Source organism: Scyliorhinus torazame, chromosome 28, assembly GCF_047496885.1.
Source record: "Scyliorhinus torazame isolate Kashiwa2021f chromosome 28, sScyTor2.1, whole genome shotgun sequence".
Classification (NCBI taxonomy): domain Eukaryota; kingdom Metazoa; phylum Chordata; class Chondrichthyes; order Carcharhiniformes; family Scyliorhinidae; genus Scyliorhinus; species Scyliorhinus torazame.
Window position 1 is genome coordinate 32198888 of NC_092734.1, and position 14900 is coordinate 32213787.

A 14900-nucleotide genomic window follows, 5' to 3' on the forward strand; every position below is an offset into this window, starting at 1 on the left:
GTCGGGAGGTCATGTTGCAGCTGTACAGAACTCTGGTCCGGCCGCATTTGGAGTATTGCGTACAGTTCTGGTCACCGCATTATAGGAAGGACGTGGAGGCTTTGGAGCGGGTGCAGAGGAGATTTACCAGGATGTTGCCTGGTATGGAGGGAAAATCTTATGAGGAAAGGCTGACGGACTTGAGGTTGTTTTCGTTGGAGAGAAGAAGGTTAAGAGGAGACTTAATAGAGGCATACAAAATGATCAGGGGGTTGGATAGGGTGGACAGTGAGAGCCTTCTCCCGCGGATGGATATGGCTGGCACGAGGGGACATAACTTTAAACTGAGGGGTAATAGATATAGGACAGAGGTCAGAGGTAGGTTCTTTACGCAAAGAGTAGTGAGGCCGTGGAATGCCCTACCTGCTACAGTAGTGAACTCGCCAACATTGAGGGCATTTAAAAGTTTATTGGATAAACATATGGATGATAATGGCATAGTGTAGGTTAGATGGCTTTTGTTTCGGTGCAACATCGTGGGCCGAAGGGCCTGTACTGCGCTGTATTGTTCTATGTTCTATGTACACAGTACTCCAAATGTGGATTTCCACGGTTTTGTACAGCTGCATCATCACCTCACGGCTCTTAAATCCAATCCCTCTGCTAATGAACGCTAGCACACCATAGGCCTTCTTTACAGCTCTATCCACTTGAGTGGCAACTTTCAAAGATCTATGAACATAGACCCCAAGATCTCTCTGCTCCTCCACATTGCCAAGAACTCTACCGTTAATCCTGTATTCCGCATTCATATTTGTCCTTCCAAAATGGACAACCTCACACTTTTCAGGGTTAAACTCCATCTGCCACTTCTCAGCCCAGCTCTGCATCCTGTCTCTTTGCAGCCGACAACAGCCCTCCTCACTATCCACAACTCCACCAATCTTCGTATCGTCTGCAAATCTACTGACGCACCCTTCAACTCCCTCATCCAAGTCATTAATGAAAATCACAAACAGCAGAGGACCCAGAACTGATCCCTGCGGTACGCCACTGGTACCGGCTCCAGGCTGAATATTTGCCATCCACCACCACTCTGACTTCTATCGGTTAGCCAGTTCGTTATCCAACTGGCCAAATTTCCCACTATTTCCATGCCTCCTTACTTTCTGCATAGCCTACCATGGGGAACCTTATCAACTGCCTTACGAAAATCCATGTACACTACATCCACTGCTTTACCTTCATCCACATGCTTGGTCACCTCCTCAAAGAATTCAATAAGATTTGTAAGGCAAGACCTACCCCTCACAAATCCGTGCTGGCTATCCCTAATCAAGCAGTGTCTTTCCAGATGCTCAGAAAACCTATCCTTCAGTACCCTTTCCATTACTTTGCCTACCACCGAAGTAAGACTAACTGGCCTGTAATTCCCAGAGTTATCCCTCGTCCCTTTTTTGAACAGGGGCACGACATTCGCCACTCTCCAATCCCCTGGTACCACTCCTGTTGACAGTGAGGACAAAAAGATCATTGCCAACGGCTCTGCAATTTCATCTCTTGCTTCCCATATAATCCTTGGATATATCCCATCAGGCCCGGGGGACTTGTCTATCCTCAAGCTTTTCAAAATGCCCAACACATCTTCCTTCCTAACAAGTATCTCATCGAGCTTACCAGTCTGTTTCACAGTGTCCTCTCCAACAATATGGCCCCTCTTATTCGTAAATACTGAAGAAAAGTACTCGTTCAAGACCTCTCCTATCTCTTCTGACTCAATACAAATCTCCTGCTACTGTCCTTGATCGGACCCACCCTCGCTCTAGTCATTCTCATATTTCTCACGTATGTGTAAAAGGCCTTGGGGTTTTCCTTGATTCTACCCGCCAAAGATTTTTCATGCCCTCTCTTAGCACTCCTAATCGCTTTCTCCAGTTCCCTCCTAGCTATCTTGTATTCCTCATGCGCCCTGTCTGAACCTTGTTTCCTCAGCCTTACATAAGTATCCTTCTTCCTCTTAACAAGACATTCAACCTCTCTTGTCAATCATGGTTCCCTCACTCGACCATCTCTTCCCTGCCTGACAGGGACATACTACCTCAGTAGGCAGATCCTCCTCGAACTGCCTTTCTGCAGCTGTTATACTATCTCTAATTAATAATACAACCTCCCCACCTCTTTTATCACCCTCCCTAATCTTATTGAAACATCTATAACGAGGAACCTCCAACAACCATTTCTGCCCCTCTTCTATCCGAGTTTCCGTGATGGCCACCACATCGTTGTCCCAAGTACTGATCCATGCTTTAAGTTCACCCACCTTATTCCTCCCTCCTATACCATTCATGCAGCCACGTGTTCAACTGCACTCTCTCCCTATTCCTAGCCTCGCTATCACGTGGCACCGGCAACAAACCAGAGATGACAACTCTCTTGGATTTTAACTTCCAGCCTAACTCCCTAAACTCGTTTATTACATCCACACCCCTTTTCCTACCTACGTCGTTGGTACCAATGTGCACCATGACTTCTGGCTGCTGCTCTCTTCTCTCCCCCCCCCCCCCCCCCCCCTTAAGGATCCTGAAGACACGATCCAAGACATCCCTGACACTGGCACCCGGGAGGCAACATACCTTCCGGGAGTCTCGCTCGCGACCACAGAATCTCCTATCTATTCCCCTAACCATTGAGTCTCCTATCACTATTGCTTTTTTCTATTCTCCCCCCTTCCATTCTGAGCCCCAGAGCCAGACTCCATGCCAGAGACCTGGCCTTCCCCCGGTTGGTCATCTCTTTCCCCCCCCCCCCCCCCCCCCCCCCAAACCAACATCATCCAAAACTGTATACTTGTTTTGAAGGGGAACGGCCACGAGGGATCCCTGCACTGTCTGCCCGTTCGTTTTCTTTCCCTTGACTGTAACCCAGCTACTCTTGGGTGTGGCTACCTCCCTGTAACTCTTCTCTATTACCCCCTCTGCCTCCCGGATGATCCGAAGTTCATCCAGCTCCGGTTCCAGTTCCTTAACAAGGTCTCGTTGGAGTTGGGTGCACTTCCCGCAGGTATAGTCAGCGGGGACACTGGTTGTATCCCACACCACCCACATCCTACAGGAGGAGCATGCAACTGCCCTAGCATCCATCCCCTCTTACCTTACAGAATACAGCTGCACTGTGGACCAACTGGAACTCTGCCCTCCGACTCTGCTCCCAGTCAGCTGTGCTCTCTATAAACTCCCGGCTCCCTTCATGCTCTTTGAGGAAATGTAGAATAGAATAGAACATTACAGCAGAGTACAGGCCCTTCGGCCCTCGATGTTGTGCCGACCTGTGAAACGAATTTAAAGCCCATCTAGACTATTCCCTTATCATCCATGTTTATCTGATGACCATTTAAATGCCCTTAATGTTGGCGAGTCCACTACTGTTGCAGGCAGGGCATTCCATGCCCCTACTACTCTCTGAGTAAAGAACCTACCTCTGACATTTGTCCTATATCTCTCTCCCCTCAATTTAAAGCTATGTCCCCTCGTGCTAGCCATCACCATCCAAGGAAAAAGGCTCTCACTGTCCACCCTATCTAATCCTCTGATTATCTTGTATGCCTCAATTAAATCACCTCTTAACCTTCTTCTCTCTAACGAAAACAGCCTCAAGTCCCTCAGCCCTCCCTCATAAGATCTTCCCTCCATACCAGGCAACATCCTGGTAAATCTCCTTTGCACCCTTTCCAATGCTTCCACATCCTTCCTATAATGCAGCGAAGGAAATGAAATGAAAAGGAGCACCTTACTCCCTCCTCACCTAACTCCCTCAGTCACCAAACTCTCATTATAGCACTCAAATGTACCCAAATGCAGCACTCAGTAACTCCTCCTGACCCCCCCCAAAGCATCTACAGGGCACAAGTCAGTAGTGTAATGGATACTCTCCACTTGCCTGGGTGAGTGCAGCTCCAACAACACTCAGATTGGATTGGATTGGATTTGTTTATTGTCACGTGTACCGAGGTACAGTAAAAAGTATTTTTCTGCGAGCAGCTCAACAGATCATTAAGTACATGAGATGAAAAGGGAATAAAAGAAAATACATAATAGGGCAGCACAACATATACAATGTAGCTACATAAGCACTGGCATTGGATGAAGCATACAGGGTGTAGTGTTAATGAAATCAGTCCATAAGAGGGTCATATAGGAGTCTGGTGACAGTGGGGAAGAAGCTGTTTTTGAGTCTGTTCGTGCGTGTTTTCAGACTTCTGTATCTCCTGCCCGATGGAAGAAGTTGGAAGAGTGAGTAAGCCGGGTGGGAGGGATCTTTGATTATACTGCCCGCTTTCCCCAGGCAGTGGGAGGTGTAGATGGAGTCAATGGATGGGAGGCAGGTTTGTGTGATGGACTGGGCGGTGTTCACGACTCTGAAGTTTCTTGCGGTCCTGGGCCGAGCAGTTGCCATACCAGGCTGTGATGCAGCCCGATAGGATGCTTTCTATGGTGCATCTGTAAAAGTTGGTAAGAGTCCATGTGGACATGCCGAATTTCCTTAGTTTCCTGAGGAAGTATAAGCGCTGTTGTGCTTTCTTGGTGGTAGCGTCGACGTGGGTGGACCAGGACAGATTTTTGGAGCTGTACACCCCTAGGAATTTGAAACTGCTAACCATCTCCACCTCGGCCCCATTGATGCTGACAGGGGTGTGTACAGTACTTTGCTTCCTGAAGTCAATTACCAGCTCTTTAGTTTTGCTGGCATTGAGGGAGAGATTGTTGTCACTACACCACTCCACTAGGTTCTCTATCTCCCTCCTGTATTCGGACTCATCGTTATTCGAGATCTGGCCCACTATGGTCGTATCGTCAGCAAACCTGTAGATGGAGTTGGAACCAAGTTTTGCCACACAGTCGTGTGTGTACAGGGAGTAGAGTAGGGGCCTAAGTACGCAGCCTTGCGGGGCGCCGGTGTTGAGGACTATTGTGGAGGAGATGTTGTTCATTCTTACTGATTGTGGTCTGTTGGTCAGAAAATCGAGAATCCAGTTGCAGAGTGGGGAGCCAAGACCTAGGTTTTGGAGCTTTGAAATGAGCTTGGCTGGGATTATGGTGTTGAAGGCGGAGCTGTAGTCAATAAATAGGAGTCTAATGTAGGAGTCCTTGTTTTCGAGATGCTCGAGGGATGAGTGTAGGGCCAGGGAAATGGTGTCTGATGTGGACCGGTTGCAGCGGTATACGAATTGCAGTGGATCAAGGCGTTCTGGGAGTATGGAGGTGATGCGCTTCATGATCAACCTCTCTAAGCACTTCATTACGACTGAAGTCAGGGCCACTGGTTGAGTGGCACGTCGCCTGGTTCTTCTTTGGTACCGGTATGAAGCTCAACACCATCCAGGACAAAGCCCACTTGATTACTCCCTTTCCACAGACATTCAAACCCTCAACCACCGAGGCACAGTGGCAGCCATGTGTACCATGTACAAGATGCCCTGCAATAACTCACCAAGGTTCCTTAGACAACACCTTCCAAACCCATAACCACAACCATCTAGGACAAGAGAAGCAGATATCCCACTACCTGGAGGTTCCCCTCCAAGTCACTCACCACCCTGAATTGGAAATATATTGCCGTTCCTTTACTGTCGCTGGGGCAACATCCTGGAACTCCCTCCCTAACAGCACTGTGGGTGTACCTACCGCTCAAGAACTGAAACAGTTCAAGAAGGCAACTCTCCACCACCTTCTGAGGGGCAACTAGGGATGGGCAATAATTGCTGGCCTAACCCTCGATGCCCACATCCTGTAAATGAATTCTGAAAAAGTCCCTGCCTCGTTCTTCTGTGCAGCTGGAAGTATTTAGAGCTGGTGGTGTTTGCCCAGACGCGCTCCATGGGGGTGCTGTGCAGAAGTTTCACCCAAGAGGTGAACCCAAGCCCAAACCGCTCCAGTACCTCTGAGGTACCTCCACTCAACTCTGTTGAAGGCGGGCAGCACGATGGCGCAGTGGATTAGCCCTGCAGCCTCACAGCGCTGAGGTCCCAGGTTCGATCCCGGCTCAGGGTCACTGTCCGTGTGGTGTTTGCACATTTTCTCTGTGTCTGCGTGGGTTTCGCCCCCACGGCCCAAAAGATGTGCATGCTAGGTGGACTGGCCACACTAAACTTCCCCTTAATTGGAAAAAATTAATTGGGTACTCTAAATTTATCTTTTTTAAACTCTGCTGAAGGCCAGGGCAGCACGGTGGCATAGTGCTTAGCACTGCTACCTCAAGGTGCCGGGGTCCCAGGTAAAAGGTTATTAAACAGGATAAGAGCCCCTGATGTTGGGATGGTGGTGGTATTGTATTAGCATGGGCAGAGGATTGGCTATCTAACCAACAGTCAAGATAAGTGGGTCATTCTCAGGTTGGCAAACTGTGAAGTGTGACGGGGGTCAGTGCTGGGGCCTCAACTGTTTGCAACCTGTGTTAGCGACCTGCATGAAGAAGCTGAGTATATTGTGGGCAGATTTGCTGAGGATAAAGGTGGGAAAGCAAGTTGAGGAGAGCATGTTGGTTACATGAGTGGGCGAGAGTTAGAAGCTGGAATATAACGGGGGAAATGTGAAGTTATCCCTTGGTAGGAAGAATAGAAAAGCAAATATCATTTAAATGGAGAGAGAGTAAAAGATGCTGCCGTACTGACGGATCGACATGAAACACCGTTTAACTATGCAAATACAGCATGTTACCAGGAACCCAAATGGAATGCTATCCTTTATTGAAGGAGGGATGAAGAATAAAAGTAGGGAAGTCTTGCTACAGCTGTAGGGTATTGGTGACACTGCGAGTGTCCTATACAGTTTTGGTCTCCAAAAGGAGGAAGGTACTTGCATTGGAAGCAGTTCAGAGAGATTTACGTCTTGGATGTTTTGGGATGAAGGGGTTGTATATGAGGAATTGAACAGGTTGTGCCTATTCCATTGACTTTAGAAGAATGAGACATGGCACTGGATTCTCCGGCCACCCAGCCATGTGTTTCTCGGCGGCGTGCTGTTCTCTGCTCCTTGGTGAAAGTCAGGGATGAGGTCAGAAATTAAGGATAATCCTATATTTCCCCGAGAGAGAAAAACAGCCCCTCAACATCTGTCTCACACTCAGAATTGTATATTTACCAGTAAAATCACGGTAAGATTTCTCCATCCGTCGGGATGCTCTGTCCCCGCTGGCAGTGGACCTCCGCCCATGGATTTCCCAGCGGCGTGGGGGGGGCTTCAATGGGACATCCCATTGATAACTCCCTAGCAGAGATATCCCTAGATTGAGCAGGAGCCCCTGATTTGGAGAGGGAAAGTGCGCATCGCTACAAGTCAAAGAAACAAAACTAATACCTATTGGCTTTGAGGCTTCTGGGTCGCTGCCAAAGTAACCTCGACTCCGGTTCCTTGTGAGACGATAATTTTTGGAAGTAACAGTCCTGAGGTTGCAAGTTACTGGCAGCTCGTTCTCAAACACTCCAATCTGGTGCCGGTGAATGCATTCTCGAAGGCTGGCTTGCAATTGAGAGTTAATGTGCCGAGTGGAAATGAGCTGGCGGGCAGCTTGGCTCCGCTCCCACCTTGTAAATGTTTATTTCATGATTTCTGTTTCTGGTGGGAGCTATCGGACCATACTCTGGGATACCATGAAATGTGCACAAAGCAGAGAGGGTAGAAATTTGGCAGTGGACCGCTCCCCTCTGCATTCACGCCTATTTATGTAAAACAGGGCTAGAATTGAATGCAAGTGGGGCAGTGCTCTTTCTGCCACCATGTGGTGTTGGCAAGCCTTAACAGTCACAACAACAAGATGCACTTGTAAAGTACCATTAACATAGTAAACTGCCCAAGATATTTAATGGGAATGTTGTCAAAAAAATTTGACACCAGGTCACAAAAGAAATATTAGGACAGGTGACCAAAAGCTTGCTTAATGAATCTGGTTTTGGATTGGATTGGATTTGTTTATTGTCACGTGTACCTAGGTACAGTGAAAAGTATTTTTCTGCGAGCAGCTCAAATAGATCATTTAGTACATGAAAGAAAATACATAATAGGGCAACACAAGGTACACAATGTAAATACATAGACACCGGCATCGGGTGAAGCATACAGGAGAGTAGTATTAATCAGGTCAGTCCATAAGAGGGTCGTTTAGCAGTCTGGTAACAGCGGGGAAGAAGCTGTTTTTGAATCTGTTCGTGCATGTTCTCAGACTTTTGTAACTCCTGTCCGATGGAAGAAGTTGGAAGAGTGAGAAAGCCGGGTGGGAGGGGTATTTGATTATGCTGCCCGCTTTCCCAAGGCAGCGGGAGGTATAGATAGTCAATGGACGGGAGGCTGGTTCGTGTGATGGGCTGGGCTGTGATCACGACTCTGAAGTTTCTTGCGTCTTGGGCGAAGCAGTTAGAACAACATAGAACGGTCAGGTTAAGAAAGGGATGGGTAGGACAGGTATTCCACTCGGGACTGGATGTGAAGAATAGAGGGGTGGCAATACTGGTGGGAAAGCGGGTGTCATTTGAGGCCAAGACTATTGTAGTGGACAAGGGAGGGCGATATGCAATGGTGAGCGGTAGGCTGCAATGGTCCCGTGGGTGGTGTTGGTAAACGTATACGCCCTGAACTGGGATGATGCAGGATTCATGAAGCGCATGTTGGGGCGCATTCCGGACCTGGAGATGGGAGGCCTGATAATGTGAGGGGACTTCAATACAGTGTTGGATCCAGCACTGGACCGCTCCAAATCAAGGACTGGAAAGTGGCCGGCGGCAGCCAAGGTACTTAGGGGGTTTATGGATCAGATGGGGGGAGTGGACCCATGACGGTTTGCAAGGCCGCAGACCAGGGAATTTTCTTTCTTCTCCCATGTATACAAAGCCTACTCCCGGATAGATTTCTTTGTTCTGGGTAGGGCGCTCATCCCGAGGGTGGAGGGGACGGAGTATTCGGCGATAGCCGTTTCGGACCATGCCCCGCACTGGGTGGAACTGGAGCTGGGAGAGGAGAGGGACCAACGCCCGTTGTGGCAGCTGGATGTGGGACTGCTGGCGGACGAGGTGGTGTGTGGGAAGGTGAGGGGGTGTATCGAAAGGTACTTGGAGGCCAACGACAACGGGGAGGTGCGGGGTGGTATGGGAGGCTTTGAAGGCGGTGATCAGGGGAGAGCTAATCTCCATTAGGGCTCATAGGGAGAAGACAGAGGGTATGGAAAGGGTGATGTTAGTGTGGGGGATTTTGAGAGTGGACAGGAGATACGCAGAGGCCCCGGAGGAAACATTACTTGGGGAAAGACAACGTCTCCAGACGGAGTTTGACCTGTTGACCACAGGGAAGGCGGAGGCAGAGTGGAGGAAAGCGCAGGGGGCGACCTACGAGTATGGGGAAAAGGCGAGTCGGATGCTGGCACACCAGCTCCGTAAGAGGATGGCAGCGAGGGAAATAGGGGGAGTCAAAGATGGAAGGGAAGCCACGGTTCGGAGTGCGACGAAAATAAACTAGGTATTTAAGGCCTTTTCTGAAGAGCTGTACAGATCCCAGCCCCCAGCGGGGGAAGAGGGGATGAGACGATTCCTAGATCAACTGAGATTCCCGAGGGTGGAGGAGCAGGAGGTGGCTGGTTTGGGGGCACCAATTGGGTTGGAGGAGCTGAGCAAGGGTTTGGGGAGTATGCAGGCGGGGAAGGCCCTGGGACCGGATGGATTCCCGGTGGAGTTTTGCAGGAAGTACGTAGACCTGTTGACTCCGCTACTGGTGAGGACCTTTAATGAGGCAAGAGAGGAGGGGACCCTGCCCCCGACAATGTCGGAAGCGACAATTTATTTGATCCTAAAGCGGGACAAGGACCCACTGCAATGTGGATCGTACAGGCCGATCTCGCTCTTCAATGTGGCTGCAAAGTTGCTGGCAAAAGTGCTGGCCACGAGGATCGAGGACTGTGTCCCGGGGGTGATCCATGAAGACCAGACGGGATTCGTAAAGGGCAGGCAACTAAACACTAACGTGCGGCGGCTCTTAAACGTGATGATGATGCCATCGGAGGAAGGAGAGGCGGAGATCGTGGCAGCTATGGATGCGGAGAAGGCCTTTGACCGAGTAGAGTGGGAGTACCTCTGGGAGGTGCTGCGTAGGTTTGGGTTTGGGGTAGGGTTTATCAGTTGGGTTTAGAGATGGGGCGGGGCAAAGCCATGGTGGGATTTGAAGACCAGGAAATACACTTATGTACTATGCCCTGACATTAATGACAACCTACTTGCTTTAAATAGATCATCGCTGAAGGTGCCAATGGGCCGACAACTCCAGAAGCTGACAAGATCTTCATGGAGCGGAACATCATGGTTATTCCAGTGAGTTATTGATGACTTTCTGTTTCACATTCAAATGTGTACCATTCATCTCTCCTAATTGCTGCTTTCTGTTGATCACATAATAAGTGACCTCCCAGACGCAGTGAGCTGTGTGATTCATGCTGCTTCCTGATTGTGATCATTTTCACCCATGTAGTCCTGCCTTCGGTCTTTCCTGTTTATTGTGAGAAATGATCACTTTTTCCGGGGGGACGAAAACTGCGCACACAAAAATGGATCAAGTCTTGTAAACCTCTTTTAAATATCTAGACGGTCTTATGGTGCGGTGGTAGCGACCCAACTCTGGGCCAGAAGCTCTTTAAATTCCACTTCCGGTCATGATGGCCACGGAAGGTGCAGTCATAATGTGGCGAAACAGGTTGATTATCAGTCTGTAATCCTGCCAATATGCCTGATGGTAGGCAGTTAAGAGCGGGAGAGTTTCCTGGTCAGTCATACTGCAGAAGGCAATGGCAAACCACTGCAAACTTTGCTCAACCTGATCATGGATCAATTCAATGGAAGTCCATGGTCACAACACCCTCTTCGACCATGGTACCTGCAGGGCGCAGATGGTTAAATGTGTAGGCCATTCAACCCCTTGAGATTGTTCTGCCATTCAATTAGATAATGGCTGATTTGCATCTTTTTTTTAAATTTAGAGTACCCAATTAATTATTTCCAATTAAGGGGCAATTTAGCGCGGCCAATCGACCAAACCTGCACATCTTTGGATTGTGGAGGCGAAACTCACGCAAACACACAGAATGTGCAAACTCCATACGGACAGTGACCCAGAGCCGGGATCGAACCTGGGACCTCGGCGTCATGAGGCAGCAGGACTAACCCGCGGCTGATTTGCATCTTAACTCCTTTTACATGCTTTGATCCGTAATCCTTAAAGCCTTGCCCTAAAAAAAAAACCAGCAAACTGTTTTGAATGTTTCATTTGATTCCCCAGCCTCAACAGCTTGTTGAGGGAGAGAGTTCAAAATTCCCACTCCCCTCTGTGGGAGGAAATGCCCCCACATCACATCTGAGCATCCTTGCTCTAATTCTAAAATGAAGCCTCTTTGTTCCGGGCGGTCCAAGCAGGAGAAATAGCTTCTCGCTTTCTCCCCCATCAAACCCTTCAGCTATCTTCAATACTCAAATTAGATTAGCCTTTATTCTTCTATACGCAAGGGATGGTAAAACTAGTCTGTGAACCGTCCTCAATTTTAACCCATTTAGCCTTTTGGGTTTTGAAATATGAATTGTGCAGTCGCTAGTGTGTAATACCACAAGCTCTTGCCTCAACTACCTGCTATGTCCTTATTCTTAAAAGCTGGTAAGGATTGTTCAGTAAAAAATGCAGTCAGACCTAATCTGGAGCTGGGTTTTTTTAATATCCGGTTGCCGCCAATTCTGCAACCAGAGAAAATAATCCTGCCGTATTCACTTTGTAAATGTACATCATGGTGGCTATGGTTGCTCGTGCCCTCTCAGTGTAAAGTGCGATTCTCTTGGAGGCAGCACGGTGGTGCAGTCGTTAGCACTGCTGCCTCACGGTGCCGAGAACCTGGGTTCGATCCCGACCCTGGGTCACCATTCATGTGGAGTTTGCACATTCTCCCCGTGTCTGTGTGGGTTTTACCCCCACAACCCAAAGATGTGTAGGGTAGGTGAATTGACCATAATAAATTGCCCTTAATTGGGGGGGGGAGATTGGGTACACTAAATGTTATTTTTAAAAAGTGTGATTCCCGTGTGTTTCAACCTGTATTCGGACTATCCTACTAATGTTGAAAAACGTAGTAAGGCACAAAATAACATCACTGCAGAGACCATCATCAATTGTCTAAGCCCTTTGAGATGGCGTCCCCACCCCAGCTTCTAATCCTTTCGCATATACCCTGTACTACACCAACTGCACTTGAGAGAGTCAGCAGTCAGTGTGATCTGAGGTCTCTACTGCTGCCACTGTGCCTTAGGGACTTGTGAAAGTGAAGCTTTTTGAGGCGATGTAGCAGCCATTCTCCTGCTCTGCCTCTACATTACTGCAGCTAGGAAGGGATCGTGAAGAAAAATATGAAGCTTTGTTTCATTCGACCACAATGTAAATTGGTGTCTCAGTGGACTTCGCTACCTGGGTCAATGCCATTCCGATCCGTGTAACTATTTTCCCTCCTTCGCAGGACCTATACCTGAATGCTGGTGGCGTCACTGTTTCCTACTTTGAGTGGCTGAAAAATCTGAACCACGTTAGCTATGGCCGCCTGACCTTCAAATATGAGCGAGACTCCAATTACCACCTACTAAGTAAGTGATGTTGAGGCTTTCATGGCGAGGTATAAGTACATAAGAACTCAGAGCAGGAGTAGGCCTTCTGGCCCCTCGAGCCTGCTCCGCCATTCAATGAGATCATGGCTGATCTTTTTTGGACTCAGCTCCACTTTCTGGCCCGAACACCATAACCCTTAATCCCCTTATTCTTCAAAAAACTATCTATCTTTATCTTAAAAACATTTAATGAAGGAGTCTCAACTGCTTCACTGGGCAAGGAATTCCATAGATTTACAACCCTTTGGGTGAAGAAGTTCCTCTTAAGCTCAGTCCTAAATCTACTTCCCCTTATTTTGAGGCTTTGCCCCCTAGTTCTGCTTTCACTCGCCAGTGGAAACAACCTGCCCGCATCTATTCTATCTATTCCCTTCATAATTTTATATGTTTCTGTAAGATCCCCCCGCATCCTTCTAAATTCCAACGAGTACAGTCCCAGTCTACTCAACCTATCCTCTTAATCCAACCCCTTCAGTTCTGGGATTAACCGAGTGAATCTCCTCTACACTCCCTCCAGCACCAATACGTCCTTTCTCCGGTAAGGAGACCAATACTGAACACACTACTCCAGGTGTGGCCTCACTAACATCTTATACAATTGCAGCATTACCTCCCTAGTCTTAAACTCCATCCCTCGAGCAATGAAGGACAAAACTCCATTTGCCTTCTTAATCACCTGTTGCACCTGTAAACCAATTTTTTGCAACTCATGCACTAGCACACCCAGGTCTCTCTGCACAGCGGTATGTTTGAATATTTTACCATTTAAATAATAATCTCCTTTGCTATTATTCCTACCAAAATGAATAACCGCACATTTGCATCTGAGTACAGTATTGAAGTTGAATCCTCTGGACAACATCACAAAGTGGTCTTGTGGTTTTTAGGTCTGGATTTATGATTCAGCAGTGCAATGAAATAAATAATGTAGTTTGTTTGAAAGCTTTCACTCGGGCAGCAGTAGAGCAATTACAGCTGGCCTCTGTCCACGGGCTCTAAATGGGGGAAATCTGGAAGCAATTCCACTTTTAATTGCTGTCTGCTGATTCTTGCAGGAATGTGCATGGATACTTGGTCAGGATGAACCTAATTTTTGATCTTAACTGAGGAACATTAAATGCCCAGGCTCATTTCAGTAAGATGCCGGAGGGCTGAGAACTCGTGTGGAGTCTGTCCCAGTAGAATTAGGGACTTTCTGGGCAATGGAATCTTTCACCTTTTGGGAGCTATCTTTGAATCCATTCTAAACCAAGGTGACAATTCTTTCTGTTAAATAATTTTTGGAGGGGGAGGGGGTAATTAATTTTGGGTTCTGTCTCCTGCAACGTTGGTTTTAACACAGCACAGATGATGGGTGAAACTTATTAAAGGTTCCAATTGAACAGTCGCAGCCGCACAAGACCCCTCAAGGTAATCTGCATTATCGCCTTAACTTAATGAGTGCTTTCAGGACATGTGTGGCTAACCTTGTTTTATCTTTGGATTTAATCTCTTTGCTACAATTCTTGAGGGTTTTGCTGACTATTAATGTCAGGGTTGTTCTTCCTATCCCCTGAAATCTAGCGACTAATTGCTTAGTATGCACAGTAGTGCTTTTGGCTGCTATACAGGTTTAAGGGGTAGGCCTCGAATTGGTCTGGTGCATTTGCTAATGCACACATTTACAAGAATGGTGCAGAATGAAGGAGGGAGCTCTCTGAGTTTGGCGCTCGAGGACCATGCACAGACGCACACACATACATACGCACGCACTCTCTCTCTCTCTCTCTCTCTCTCTCTCTCTCTCTCTCTCTCTCTCTCTCTCACACACACACGCACACTCTCTCTCTCTCTCTCTCTCTCTCACAAACACACACACACACACACACACATGTGCAAACACCTGAACAAAAAAAATGACCTGAGACTTAAATTATAAATATTGTTGCGATAAGTGCACAAACCTTTACATGGTTAGCTGCTGCACCCTAAATATGTTGTAAAATGAGCCCTCCCCCTCCAAAAAATATTTAACAGCAAGAATTGCCACCTTGCCAGAGCCTGTGAATTAAGAACATAAGTAATTTGACTACGGTGGAGAGGAATCACGAGGCAGTGCCTGTCTGCTGCATAAAAAGTGATGAAATTACCAGCCTTACTTGGCTTAGAGGTATTGCAATGAGCACCAGACATTGAAAATTGCAGATTACTCCCAACCCCCGCAAGCACAGGCAAGGAAGGCAGGATGGAGGGGAAGAACAACAGTGACTGTGGA

General features: G+C 47.8%; 1 protein-coding gene across 1 annotated transcript in view; it reads left to right on the forward strand.

The window, feature by feature from the left end:
• Window positions 1-14900, forward strand: part of LOC140403666 (glutamate dehydrogenase 1, mitochondrial-like) — a 138522-nt gene that overhangs the window by 107999 nt on the left and 15623 nt on the right. The window contains exons 9-10 of the mRNA XM_072491826.1: window positions 10244-10324; window positions 12502-12625. Coding sequence (XP_072347927.1) covers window positions 10244-10324; window positions 12502-12625 — 205 coding nt within the window. The remainder of the gene's footprint in view (window positions 1-10243; window positions 10325-12501; window positions 12626-14900) is intronic.